The sequence below is a fragment of the Babylonia areolata genome, chromosome 16 (genome assembly GCF_041734735.1).
Source record: "Babylonia areolata isolate BAREFJ2019XMU chromosome 16, ASM4173473v1, whole genome shotgun sequence".
In the NCBI taxonomy this organism is placed as follows: Eukaryota; Metazoa; Mollusca; class Gastropoda; order Neogastropoda; family Buccinidae; genus Babylonia; species Babylonia areolata.
Window position 1 is genome coordinate 25,397,781 of NC_134891.1, and position 15,535 is coordinate 25,413,315.

General features: G+C 44.0%; 1 protein-coding gene across 1 annotated transcript in view; it reads left to right on the plus strand.

The window, feature by feature from the left end:
* LOC143291254 (exocyst complex component 3-like) overlaps positions 1–15,535 on the plus strand; it is a 40,080-nt gene that overhangs the window by 12,877 nt on the left and 11,668 nt on the right. The window contains exons 10-18 of the mRNA XM_076601063.1: positions 1,501–1,606; positions 3,198–3,281; positions 6,820–6,893; positions 7,653–7,745; positions 9,135–9,201; positions 10,652–10,744; positions 11,502–11,595; positions 13,506–13,576; positions 15,133–15,305. Coding sequence (XP_076457178.1) covers positions 1,501–1,606; positions 3,198–3,281; positions 6,820–6,893; positions 7,653–7,745; positions 9,135–9,201; positions 10,652–10,744; positions 11,502–11,595; positions 13,506–13,576; positions 15,133–15,305 — 855 coding nt within the window. The remainder of the gene's footprint in view (positions 1–1,500; positions 1,607–3,197; positions 3,282–6,819; positions 6,894–7,652; positions 7,746–9,134; positions 9,202–10,651; positions 10,745–11,501; positions 11,596–13,505; positions 13,577–15,132; positions 15,306–15,535) is intronic.

Sequence of the window (15,535 nt, forward strand, 5' to 3'; positions counted from 1 at the left end):
GAACAACAAATGGCAAACAATGACGACAATAGTTTATGTCAATTGCATCTTTCAATAAAATGCAGTATTGCTCAAGACATGTCACATGAGTGAAATATATCAAAAAGAAAACATTTTACATTAAAAAATCATAACCACAAGTAGACATTTCTGTAAGAACTATCCCATTTGCACAAAGTACAGTCTCCTCAACCACATTTAGAACAAACAATCACCTAACGAGAACAGACTGTGGTGCGACAAAGTTTATTCGACAAAGTTTATTCCAGTGAAAAAGAAAGCAGATTTTTCATCTCTGATTTGCTATTGTTATGACCAGATATCATTTTTGTGGTCAGAAAGACAGCCGTCAGTTGGGTCTACCAGGGTAGGCAGCGTGTTGTGTAAATTACTGGAATCGATTGCGATCGCGCCTTAATTTTAGCACGATTCCCCAATCGAGCTACATAATTATGTGACCTGGTTGAAGACATAATTTGACCACAAACAAGAACGTCAGAGAATCAACAGACAGACAGAAAATACGAAAAAAACTTAGCCGTATGAAGAGCACAGGAACAGGAGTCATGATGGCTGCCGGAAAAAGAGGGCGATAACCAGCGGGACAAAAGGGAGGTTACCTACTTCCGGGAGGTTATCGGCCGTAGTTTCGTCTGCTCCGCATAGGCGGATAGTAGTTTGCACAGGACAGGAATGTCAGACCCCTGCCGGAGTCTGCACTAGTTGGGTCATGGTAAGTATGTTATTTAAACGTAATTTTAGATAGAAAATTTCCTTTTGTTAAGCACCTTGAGCTTGGTCTCAGACTGAAGATAGGTGCTATGTAAGCATCAATAATATAGTATACAGATGGTGTGTTGTACAGGATTGGGTGCAGTACAGATTGTGTTGCACAGGGTTGAGTGCAGTACAGATTGTGTTGCACAGGATTGAGTGCAGTACAGATTGTGTGTTGTACAGGATTGAGTTCAGTACATATTGTGTTGCACAGGATTGAGTTCAGTACATATTGTGTTGTACAGGATTGAGTGCAGTACAGATTGTGTTGCACAGGATTGAGTGCAGTACAGATTGTGTGTTGCACAGGATTGAGTTCAGTACATATTGTGTTGCACAGGATTGAGTTCAGTACAGATTGTGTTGCACAGGATTGAGTGCAGTACAGATTGTGTGTTGTACAGGATTGAGTGCAGTACAGATTGTGTGTTGTACAGGATTGAGTGCAGTACAGATTGTGTGTTGTACAGGATTGAGTGCAGTACAGATTGTGTTGTACAATGACTGAGTGCAGTACAGATGGTGTGTTATACAGGATTGGGTGCAGTACAGATTGTGTGTTGTACAGGATTGAGTGCAGTACAGATTGTGTTGTACAGGATTGAGTGCAGTACAGATTGTGTTGTACAGGATTGAGTGCAGTACAGATTGTGTTGTACAGGATTGAGTGCAGTACAGATTGTGTTGTACAGGATTGAGTGCAGTACAGATTGTGTTGTACAGGATTGAATGCAGTCAGCTGGAGTCGCGAGAGGAGAACAAGATGTGGCTGGTGAGACACCTGGAGATAACACGTCAACACATGATGGATGATATCAAGGTGGTCAAGGTAAGTCACACCTGGAGATAACACGTCAACACATGATGGATGATATCAAGGTGGTCAAGGTAAGTCACACCTGGAGATAACACGTCAACACATGATGGATGATATCAAGGTGGTCAAGGTAAGTCATCACACCTGGAGATAACACGTCAACACATGATGGACGATATCAAGGTGGTCAAGGTAAGTCACACCTGGAGATAACACGTCAACACATGATGGACAATATCAAGGTGGTCAAGGTAAGTCATCACACCTGGAGATAACACGTCAACTGATGATGGATGATATCTAGGTGGTCAAGGTAAGTCATCACGCCTGGAGATAACACGTCAACACATGATGGATGATATCAAGGTAGTCAAGGTAAGTCACACCTGGAGATAACACGTCAACACATGATGGATGATATCAAGGTGGTCAAGGTAAGTCATCACACCTGGAGATAACACGTCAACACATGATGGATGATATCAAGGTGGTCAAGGTAAGTCATCACACCTGGAGATAACACGTCAACACATGATGGATGATATCAAGGTGGTCAAGGTAAGTCACACCTGGAGATAACACGTCAACACATGATGGATGATATCAAGGTGGTCAAGGTAAGTCACACCTGGAGATAACACGTCAACACATGATGGATGATATCAAGGTAGTCAAGGTAAGTCACACCTGGAGATAACATGTCAACTGATGATGGACAATATCAAGGTGGTCAAGGTAAGTCATCACACCTGGAGATAACATGTCAACTGATGATGGACAATATCAAGGTGGTCAAGGTAAGTCATCACACCTGGAGACGACACGTAAACACATGATAGACAACATTGTGGTGTATTTTGTGATGTCAGAATGGGTTGGAACATTTAAAGGTGAAAGGTTGTGGTATATTTTGTGATGTCAGTATGTGTTGGAAGATGTATTGAAAGGTTAAAGATTGTGGTGGTATGTCGTGATGTCAGTATACGTTGGAACATCGAATGGTCAAAGGTTGTTGTGATGTCATGAGGTCAGTGTGTGTTTGAGCGTTGAAAGTTCAACGAATGTGTTGTGTGTATTGAGTCAGTGTGTGTTTGAGCGTTGAAAGTTCAACGATTGTGTTTTGTGTATTGAGTCAGTGTGTGTTTGAGCATTGAAAGTTCATTGGTTGTGTTGTGTGTCATGAGGTCAGTGTGTGTTTGAGTGTTGAAAGTTCAACGAATGTGTTGTGTGTATTGAGTCAGTGTGTGTTTGAGTGTTGAAAGTTCATTGGTTGTGTTGTGTGTCATGAGGTCAGTGTGTGTTTGAGCATTGAAAGTTCAACAAATGTGTTGTGTGTATTGAGTCAGTTTGTGTTTGAGCGTTGAAAGTTCAATGTATGTGTTGTGTGTCATGAGGTCAGTGTGTGTTTGAGCGTTGAAAGTTCAACAAATGTGTTGTGTGTATTGAGTCAGTGTGTGTTTGAGCATTGACAGTTCCACGATTGTGTTGTATGTCATGAGGTCAGTGTGTGTTGGAACATTGAATGGTCAAAGGATGTTCTGATGTCATGACGTCAGTGTGTGTTTGAACGTTGAAAGGTCAAAGGTCATGGTGTATGTTGCAGTCCTTACTGCCGCCAGTGTGTCCGCCAGACTATGAGATCGTGAAGACCTACACGTCCATGTACCACCGAGCCCTGTCACAGCACGTGAGACCTGTCCCTGAGTTCTCCCTGTCTCTCCCCCCTCCTCCCCTCAGCCCTGTCACAGCACGTGAGACCTGTCCCTCAGTTCTCCATGTCTCTCCCCCCTCCTCCCCTCAGCCCTGTCACAGCACGTGAGACCTGTCCCTCAGTTCTCCCTGTCTCCCCCCCCTCCTCCCCTCAGCCCTGTCACAGCACGTGAGACCTGTCCCTGAGTTCTCCCTGTCTCTCCCTCCTCCTCCCCTCAGCCCTGTCACAGCACGTGAGACCTGTCCCTCAGTTCTCCCTGTCTCTCCCCCCTCCTCCCCTCAGCCCTGTCACAGCACGTGAGACCTGTCCCTCAGTTCTGGCATCGTAGCAGTGTGATTGATTGATTGATTGATTGATGTGGATACTTCTATAGCGCCTATCCTCGGTCAGAGACCAAGCTCTAAGCGCTTTACATACACGGGGACATTTGCACCACAGGCTGCCTACCTGGGTAGAGCCGACTGACGGCTGCCACTGGGCGCTCATCATTCGTTTCCTGTGTCATTCAATCAGATTTCAGACGCACACACATACACACTCAGACAGACATGTAACATTTTACGTGTATGACCGTTTGTTTGTTTTTTATTTACCCCGCCATGTAGGCAGCCATACTCCGTTTTCGGGGGTGTGCATGCTGGGTATATTCTTGTTTCCATAACCCACCGAACGCTGACATGGATTACAGGATCTTTAACGTGCGTATTTGATCTTCTGCGTGCGCATACACATGAAGGGGGTTCAGGCACTAGCAGGTCTGCACATATGTTGACCTGGGAGATCGGAAAAAAAAAGTGTGCTGTATATCTACATCATAGCAGTGTGCTGTATATCTACATTGTAGCAGTGTGCTGTATATCTACATCATAGCAGTGTGCTGTATATCTACATCATAGCAGTGTGCTGTATATCTACATCATAGCAGTGTGCTGTATATCTACACCATAATGGACGGGCGCAATAGCCGAATGGTTAAAGCGTTGGACTGTCAATCTGAGGGTCCCGGGTTCGAATCACGGTGACGGCACCTGGTGGGTAAAGGGTGGAGATTTTTACGATCTCCCAGGTCAACATATGTGCAGACCTGCTAGTGCCTGAACCCCCTTCGTGTGTATATGCAAGCAAAAGATCAAATACGCACGTTAAAGATCCTGTAATCCATGTCAGCGTTCGGTGGGTTATGGAAACAAGAACATACCCAGCATGCACACCCCCGAAAACGGAGTATGGCTGCCTACATGGCGGGGTAAAAACGGTCATACACATAAAAGCCCACTTGTGTGCATACGAGTGAACGCAGAAGAAGTAGAAGAAGAATACACCATAGTGGTGTGCTATATATCTACACCATAGTGGTGCACTGTATATCAACATCATAGCAATGTGCTGTATATCTACATCATGGCAATGTGCTGTATATGTACATCATAGCAGTGTGCTGTATATCTACATCATAGCAGTGTGCTGTATATCTTCACCATAATGGTGTGCTGTATATCTACACCATAATGGTGTGCTGTATATCTACACCGTAGTGGTGCACTGTATATCTACATCATAGCAGTGTGCTGTATATCTACATCATAGCAGTGTGCTGTATATCTACATCATAGTGGTGTGCTGCTGTATATCTACATCATAGCAGTGTGTTGTATATCTACATCATAGTGGTGTGCTGCTGTATATCTACATCATAGCAGTGTGTTGTATATCTACATCATAACAGTGTGCTGTATATCTACATCATAGCAGTGTGCTGCTGTATATCTACATCATAGCAGTGTGCTGTATATCTACATCATAGTGGTGTGCTGTATATCTACATCATAGCAGTGTGCTGTATATCTACATCATAGCAGTGTGCTGTATATCTACATTATAGTGGTGTGCTGCTGTATATCTACATCATAGCAGTGTGTTGTATATCTACATCATAGTGGTGTGCTGCTGTATATCTACATCATAGCAGTGTGTTGTATATCTACATCATAGCAGTGTGCTTTATATCTACATCATAGCAGTGTGCTGTATATCTACATCATAGCAGTGTGATGTATATCTACATCATAGTGGTGTGCTGCTGTATATCTACATCATAGCAGTGTGTTGTATATCTACATCATAGCAGTGTGCTTTATATCTACATCATAGTGGTGTGCTGCTGTATATCTACATCATAGCAGTGTGTTGTATATCTACATCATAGCAGTGTGCTTTATATCTACATCATAGTGGTGTGCTGCTGTATATGTACATCATAACAGTGTGCTGTATATCTACACCATAGTGGTGCGCTGTATATCTACATTGTAGCAGTGTGCTGTATATCTACATCATAGCAGTGTGCTGTATATCTACATCATAGCAGTGTGCTGTATATCTACATCATAGTGGTGTGCTGTATATCTACATCATAGCAGTGTGCTGTATATCTACATCATAGTGGTGTGCTGTATATCTACACCATAGTGGTGTGCTGTATATCTACACCATAGTGGTGTGCTGTATATCTACATTGTAGCAGTGTGCTGTATATCTACATCATAGTGGTGTGCTGTATATCTACATTGTAGCAGTGTGCTGTATATCTACATCATAGTGGTGTGCTGTATATCTACATCATAGCAGTGTGATGTATATCTACATCATAGCAGTGTGCTGTATATCTACATCATAGTGGTGTGCTGTATATCTACATTGTAGCAGTGTGCTGTATATCTACATCATAGCAGTGTGCTGTATATCTACATCATAGTGGTGTGCTGTATATCTACATTGTAGCAGTGTGCTGTATATCTACATCATAGCAGTGTGCTGTATATCTTCACCATAATGGTGTGCTGTATATCTACACCGTAGTGGTGCACTGTATATCTACATCATAGCAGTGTGCTGTATATCTACACCATAGCAGTGTGCTGTATATCTACATTGTAGCAGTGTGCTGTATATCTACATCATAGCAGTGTGCTGTATATCTACATCATAGTGGTGTGCTGTATATCTACATCATAGCAGTGTGTTGTATATCTACATCATAACAGTGTGCTGTATATCTACATCATAGCAGTGTGCTGCTGTATATCTACATCATAGCAGTGTGCTGTATATCTACATCATAGTGGTGTGCTGTATATCTACATCATAGCAGTGTGATGTATATCTACATCATAGCAGTGTGCTGTATATCTACATCATAGCAGTGTGCTGTATATCTACATCATAGTGGTGTGCTGCTGTATATCTACATCATAGCAGTGTGTTGTATATCTACATCATAGTGGTGTGCTGCTGTATATCTACATCATAGCAGTGTGTTGTATATCTACATCATAGCAGTGTGCTGTATATCTACATCATAGCAGTGTGCTGCTGTATATCTACATCATAGCAGTGTGCTGCTGTATATCTACATCATAACAGTGTGCTGTATATCTACATCATAGTGGTGTGCTGCTGTATATCTACATCATAGCAGTGTAATGTTGACCAAGGTTTCTGCTTTTCCCCACAGCTACAAGAGCTGATTCACCAGGAACTGGAAGGCAATGAGATTGTCTCCCTTCTACAATGGGTCGGCAACTATGAGTGAGTGGATGGTCCCCCTTTGTTTTCCTGTGGAGTGCGTGACAGTGTGTGTGTGTGTGTGTGTGTGTGTGTGTGTGTGTGACTGTGTCTCTCTGTGTCTGTTTTATATGCGTGCTTGTGTGTGCATGCACCATGTGTAGTTGTACATATGCTGTGTGTATGTGTGTGTGGAGGGGGTGAAGGGTGTGTGTGGGGGGGCGTGTGGATAGGGATTTATCTTTTTATGCTCTGTGTGTGTGTGTGTGTGTGTGTGTTGGAAGGGGTGGGAGAGGTGTGTGGGGGGTCTGCATGTATGTGTGGTCTATCTGTGTGTGTGTGTGTGTGTGTGTGTGTGTGTGTGTGTGTGTGTGTTTGTGTTTGTGACTGTTTGTGTCTCTGTGTGTGTGTTTTATATGCGTGCATGTGTGTGCATGCACCATGTGTAGTTGTACATATGCTATGTGTATGGGGGGGGGGGGATGTGTGGATAGGGATTTATGTTTTTTGGTCTGTGTGTGTGTGTGTGTGTGTGTGTGTGTGTGTGTGTGTGTTGGTGGGGGTGGGGGAGGTGTAGGGGGGGGGGGGGTCTGCATGTATGTGTGGTCTATCTATGTATGTGTGAGTGTGTGTGTGTGTGTGTGTGTGTGTGTGTGTGTGTGTGTGTACTCTGTAAATGTGTTTAATGTCTGCTGTGTGTGTGTGTACTCTGTGTGTATGTGTTCAATTTATGCTCTATGTGTGTGTGTGCGTGTGTGTGTGTGTGTGTGTGTGTGTGTACAGACCAGATATCATGAAGTGCCCTGAGATCAACCTGGACATGAAGGACTTTGGGCCTCTGCTGGACAACTCCTTCATCATCCACCTGCAGAACCAGTTAGTATCCTTTAAACTGTGGTTATCATTTTATACTGTAATCATCATCATCATCATCGTCGTCATCATCCACCTGCAGAACCAGTTAGTAAATGTGGAAATGTTTGGATTAAGTGGGTGTGTCTAATAGATACGATAGAAAGCAGGTCTTTTATTATTTTATTATTTTCTAAATCCACACATTTGCTGGGATTTCGGCATTTATACCTTTTGTTTAAGCTTGTGATGATTTATGTAAATGAAATACTTATACTTACTTTTGTTCATTGCTTTTGAGTGCTGTGTTTTTATAACTAGTGCACATTGCTTCTTTTTTTAATGATTACTTAATTCATTTTTCAATTTTTTGTTTTCTTTTCTTCAGTGGTATTCTTATATAATATTTGAGTCTCCTGTCGGATCGACGGATGAGTAGGCAGACAGGCTTATCTGTCGGTGTGTGTCCTCATATAATTATGGGAGGAGAGGCCGATTCTGGATGCACAACACTTCCCACAGGTGTTGCAAGGGAAAACGTCTCCAGAAGTTGAGCCCTGCTTCCTTCGCTCACACTTCTCCTTACTTGCCAGCGTTCTCTTGTTTTCAAATGTCTTTATGCCACTAGAGCACAGCATCCTCCAGTGAGAGCGGTCAAGGGCATCAATATATAACATGTGCTTTAAATGTATGGGGTAAGATGAGCATGCTGTTTTAGTGCCACGTAGGAGCGGGGGTGATGGGGGGAGGGGTAGAGTGCTGATTTGTTGGGTATTGGAAGGGGGGGTTAAGAAAAGGAATGGAGTCAGTTTCAGTCTGGCATGTCTCTTGTCTTATCCATGGATATTTGTTTTTTTAAATGTGTGGAAATGTTTGATGTCATACATGCATCTGAAGGACACTTTTCCATGCTTTATGGACAGTTACATAGCTGCCAACCATTCCTAATTTTTAGCATCAATTCCAAAATTTGTTTCTGCATAATTTTCCGAATTTTGATATTTCAACAAAAAAAAAACCCAAAAAACAAAAAAACAACCCCAAAATGTGAGAAATTGAAATCGTTTGCTGGGTCCGTACACCGATCTATGTTATTAAACTGGAAAAACCAGTTACTGCGAATGTGCAAGGTGCCAATGCTGTTTTACCAACATGGCGTTGAGCAGTGAAAGTGGATGTGAGGTGGGCAGCAAATCAGAGAAAAACAGTGTTTTTCAGTGCTTTTCTTCACAGTATAAGGAACTGTTTTCATTTATCAATTCATGCCATGCCCCCCCTCCCAAACCCACTGCCCGACAGGACTCCTTATTTGGTGTCTGAAAGGTCGGCAGCTATGAAATTAAAGTAGTATTTTAAAGTTGTGGGTATGTACGTTTATACACACCGTTCATTGTGTGTGTGTTTTGTGAACAGGTATATGAAGAACATGCAGCAGAACATATCAGAGTGGAGCAAGAACACCTTGAAGTCAGATCAGAAGGTGAGCTCTGTGTGTGTGTATCTGTGTGTGTATCTGTGTGTCTTTGTGTGTGAGTGTATGTGTGTGTTTGTGTGTGTGTGTGTGTGTATGTGTGTGTGTGTGTGTGTGAGAGAGAGAGTGAGAGTGACAACAATCTTTGTAACTTACATTGTGCTGAAAGAAATGGGAACTGTAAATGGCAATTACTGTTGTTTTTGTATCAGCTAAAATGTTAGCAGTGAGCAAGGTGTGTGTTCTGGAGAAGTGAAAACTCCAAACACTTTGGACATAATTCTGAAGAGTTTCCGAGAGTGAACTGTGTGTCCTGTGTTAACATGTTACGACAAGACTGGCAGCAGAATGCCCTGTCACTGACTTAGACAGTGAAGGATACAACATCATTCAATGATGATGATGTGTGATGTGATATGATGTGATGTGTGATTTAAAATGTGATGTGATATGATACGATGTGATGTGTGTTATGTGATGTAATGTAATGTATGGTGTGATGTGTGTGATTTGATGTGGTGTGATGTTATGTGTGATGATGTAATGTGATGACATGGTGTGTGATGTGATGTGGTGTGTGTGGTGTGATGTGATGTCGTGTCATGTACTGTGGTGTGATGTGTGTGGTGTGTGATAATGTGATGTGGTGTGATATGGTGTGATATGGTGTTGTGTGATGTGGTGTGATGTGATGTGCTGTGATGTGTGATGTGGTGTGGTGTGGTGTGACATGACATGACATGACACGTGATGTGTGATGTGGTGTGGTGTGGTGCGATGCGATGCAGTGCGTTGCGTTATGATGCAAAGTGGTGTTTGATGACAGGAATGGCACCAGGACGCCCCTCCATAGTCAGACAGTGAAGGATACTACATCACACAGTGATGGTGTGGTGTGATGTGATGTGATGTGATGTGGTGTGGTGTGATGTGATGTGATGTGATGTGGTGTGATGTGATGTGATGTGGTGTGATGTGATGTGATGTGATGTGGTGTGATGTGATGTGATGTGATGTGATGTGGTGTGTGATGACAGGAATGGCACCAGGACGCCCCTCCAGAGTCGGACAGTGAAGGATATACATCACACAGTGATGGTGTGATGTGGTGTGATGTGATGTGATGTGATGTGGTGTGATGTGATGTGATGTGATGTGATGTGGTGTGATGTGATGTGATGTGATGTGTGATGACAGGAATGGCACCAGGACACCCCTCCAGAGTCGGACAGCGAAGGATACTACATCACACAGTGATGGTGTGATGTGGTGTGATGTAGTGTGGTGTGATGTAGTATGGTGTGGTGTGATGTGATGTGATGTGGTGTGTGATGACAGGAATGGCACCAGGACGCCCCTCCAGAGTCGGACAGTGAAGGATACTACATCACACAGTGATGGTGTGATGTGGTGTGATGTGATGTGATGTGATGTGATGTGATGTGGTGTGTGATGACAGGAATGGCACCAGGACGCCCCTCCAGAGTCGGACAGTGAAGGATACTACATCACACAGCTCCCTGTCATCCTCTTCCAGATGATGGGACAGAATGTACGTCCTCTGTGTGTGTGTGTGTGTGTGTGTGTGTGTTTTCAGTTTCAGTTTCAGTAGCTCACGGAGGCGTCACTGCGTTCGGACAAATCCATATATGCTACGCCACATCTACCAAGCAGATGCCTGACCAGCAGCGTAACCCAACGCGCTTAGTCAGGCCTTGAGAGAGAGAGAAAAAAAGTAGTAATAATAATAATAATAATAATAATGATAAATAAATGTGTGTGTGTGTGTTTTGTTTAGTTTAGTTTGACGTCTTTTCACTGTTTAGTGAAATAAGACGGGTACAAAAAAAGAAAAAAAAAAAAGTATGTGCGCATATGAGATGAGGTGTGGGGGGTACATGAGAAGAGGTGGTGGGATGACTATATAGTGAGTAGTGGAAAACGAAGAGCTACGAAGGACTGTATAGTGACTAACAGTGAATTATAACATGAATTACGACAGTGAGTTAAACATCTACATGACAGTAGAAAAACATACTAATGATAGCAAAAACGTGTGTGTGGGGGGGGGGGGGGGGGGGAGGAGGGGGTGCGGATGTGTGTATATATGTGTGTTTTGTGTGTGTGTGTGTGTGTGGGTGGGTGTGTGTGTTTTGCTCATGAGAGAGAGAGTGTGTGTGTGTTTGTGTGTGTGTGTTTGCATGTGTATCTTACGCTCATGCATGTGTGTGTGTGTGTGTTTTGTTCATGTGTGTGTGTGTGTGCATGTGTGTGCGTGTGTGTGTGTGTGTGTGTGTGTGTGTGCACAGCTCCAAGTAGCCAAGATGATCGGGAGAGACATGGTGAAGAAGGTGCTGGAGTTGTTCACACAGGAACTGAACCACTTCGCCCACGACTTCAACAGTATGTTGCCCACAGCCCCCACTGCTGCTTCTGCTTTGCCTTTGTCGTCATCATCTTCATCTTCTTCTTGTTCATCTGCTGCTGCTTCTTCTTGTTCTTGTTCTTGTTGTTGTTCTTCTTTTTGCCCAACACTCGGCTTATATCACAGATAGACATAAGTTTGCATTTGGGCCAACAGCAAAGTGAGAGTCTGTATTATCAATGGTTTCTCCAGTCAGTGGGAAATCATTTACAGCTTGGTCTTTTGTGAAGGACTGTGATTCTCAAACTAGGAGGCAAAATTGCACTGGCTCTTAGTGCTGCAGCCTTGTAGGCTGGTTGGTCTTTGGGAACCATCCCAACGCCGACTGTCCTAAAACTCTCTTGGCCGAGAGAGTGGGGATGTAACTTGGGCAAGACACTCTCCGCTATAATCAAATTCTAGCCCGAATAGTCGGAACAGCAGTTGCCTCCTCTGCTGTTCTGATGGTCATAGTTGGACACGACTGACTGACTATCATATATATATGTTGTTGTTCTTCTTCCTCTTCTTCTTCTTCTTCTTCTTCTCCCCTTCCCCTGCTCCTGCTTCATCTTCAGCTGCTGCTTCTTCTTATTATCTTTGTGATTATCTGTGTATTTATCTTGGCCTGATTTTTGTAGTGTATTCTTTTTTTTCTTCTGATTTTACCATGTCTTCATGACCTGAAAAAATGATGTCCTGCTTTTCTCCCCTCTCTTGTTAGCTGTTGTATATATATATATATATATATATATATATATATATTTTATTGTTGTTGTTTTTGTATTTGTATTTGTATTTCTTTTTATCACAACAGATTGCTCTGTGTGAAATTCGGGCTGCTCTCCCCAGGGAGAGCGCGTCGCTACATTACAGGGCCACCCTTTTTAAAAAAAATTTTTTTTTTCCTGCGTGCATTTTGATTTGTTTTTCCCATCGAAGTGGATTTTTCTACAGAATTTTGCCAGGAACAACCCTTTTGTTGCCGTGGGTTCTTTTACGTGCGCTAAGTGCATGCTGCACACGGGGCCTCGGTTTATCGTCTCATCCGAATGACTGGCGTCCAGACCACCACTCAAGGTCTAGCCATGGAGGGGGAGAAAATTATTGGCGGCCAAGCCGTGATTCGAACCAGCGCGCTCAGATTCTCTCGCGTCCTAGGCGGACGCGTTACCTCTAGGCCATCACTCCACAGGGGTGGGGGTGGGTATTCAGTGATGAAAACTGTTTTATCAGTTTTTCTAATAATGAAAATTACTTAATCTATTTATTGTTAAAAAGTGTTTGGTCAGTATATTTAATAATAGATACTGTTTTTGTCAGTTTATAAAGTGATGAAGTTTGTTTAGTCAGTTTATTTAGTGATGGACATTGTTTGATCAATTTATTTAGTGATGGACATTGTTTGATCAATGTATTAAGTGATGAAAATTGTTTAAAAAATTTACTTAGCAGTGGAAATTTTCAATCTATTCAGTGATAAAAAAAAAGAAAAGAAAAGTTTTTCGGTTTAATCAGTAACGTGAACCGTTAACCTAGACAGTGCAGCACTGTGGAGGGAGAGCGAGAAGGTGTGACAGTTGGGGAGAAGGAAGGAGGAAGGAGCAACTTGGGGGGAGTATGGGGGGCGAGGGGGTTGGTGGTACGGGGTTGGGGGGGGGGGTTGAGATAATCATGGATGGGGGGGTGGGGGGGGGGGGGGGAGTGAAGTAATTTTTGGATGGGGTTGGGGGTTGGGTGATGGAGGGTGGGGTGAGGTAATTAATTAGGGGTGAAGTGATAGGGGGGGTGTAGGGGTGAGGTAGTGGGGATGGGGGTCAGGTAATTTGGGGGTGGGGAGAAAAGGGAGGGAAGAAGATGGGAGGTGAGAGAGGAGGAGGTGAGTGACGTGTGGACCCCTGTGGTGCAGATGCCATCAAGGTGTACCGCGACAAGCACCTGGCCAACAGGAAGGAGCCCAGGTTCTACGTCCACTTCATGGTCAGTGCTCTGCGCTCGTCTTCCCTTTCGCTTTGATCCGCTGTCCTTTCCCTGTGATGTAACACAGTACTACTTAATACATCACAGCCACAATACCGTTTTCAGTTTCAAGCGATATCATTCAGATACAGTACAATGAAATACAACTACAGAACAAAACAAAACAACACAATACAAAGCGGCACAGCACAACACAGCACAACACAATAGCACAACACACCACAGCACAGGACAGTGCAGCACACACACCATACCACAAAACAGTACAATGACCGATATTTTGCACAACACAGCACACCACAGCACACCACAATGCAGCACAGCACAGCACAGCACAACACAACACAACACAGCACAGCACACCACAGCACAATGCAACACAGCACAGCACACCACAACACAACACAGCACACCACAGCACACCACAACACAACACAACACAGGACAGTGCAGCACAACACACCATACCACAAAACAATACAATGGCCAATATTTTGCACAACACAGCACACCACAGCACAACACAACGCAGCACAGCACACCACAGCACAACGCAATGCAACACAGCACAACACACCACAACACAATGCAACACAGCACACCACAACACACAACAGCACACCACAGCACAACACAACACAACACAACACAACACAGCACAGCACAGCACAGCACAACACAACACAGCACAACACAACACAGCACAACACAGCACAACACAGCACAGCACACCACAGCACAACGCAACACAACGCAACACAACACAGCACAGCACAGCACAGCACAACACAGCACAACACAACACAGCACAACACACCACAGCACACCACAACACAACACAGCACAACACAACACAACACAGCACAACACAGCACAGGACACAACACAACACAGGACAGTGCAGCACAACACACCATACCACAAAACAATACAATGGCCAATATTTTGCACAACACAGCACACCACAGCACAACACAACGCAGCACAGCACACCACAGCACAATGCAACACAACGCAACACAACACAGCACACCACAACACAACACAACACAGCACACCACAGCACAACACAACACAGCACAACACAACACAACACAGCACAACACAACACAACACAACACAACACAGCACACCACAACACACCACAACACAGCACAACACAACACAGCACATCACAACACACCACACCACAGCACAACACAACACACCACAACACAACACAGCACACCACAACACAACACAGCACACCACAACACAACACAACACAGCACAACACAGCACACCACACCACAACACAACACACCACAACACACCACACCACACCACACCACAACACAACACACCACAACACAGCACATCACAACACAGCACAACACAACACAACACAGCACATCACAACACACCACAACACAGCACACCACAACACAGCACAACACAACACAACACACCACAACACCACAACACAGCACACCACAACACACCACACCACAACACACCACACCACACCACAACACAACACAACACAACCTGAGAGACCTACATGTGGTGTGTGGCAGGTGGCCAACATCAACAACTGCCTGAGCTTTGGGGAGTACATGCGAGAGCTGCGCAGTCGCTACCTGGACAGCGACAAGTACGAGGAGGAGGGGAGGGAGAAGGAGACGGACACCATCCGCAAAGACCGCTTCCAGCAGCTGACGGAGCAGTTTGTTGCTATCGGCAACCACTGGTGGGTCGCCTGCCGTCTTCATGGCATGTTCTCAGCCGTCGCTTTGCTGTCATCATTCTTGTTTGTTGTTTGTTTTTGTTTTCAAATGTTTTTGACACATTGTACCCGATCAAAGGTTTTAACACTGTGTACCCCATCAAACATTTTAACACTGTGTACCCCATCAATCATTTTAACACATTGTACTCTTGACACTCTATATCACAACCTCATCAAACATTTTAACACAT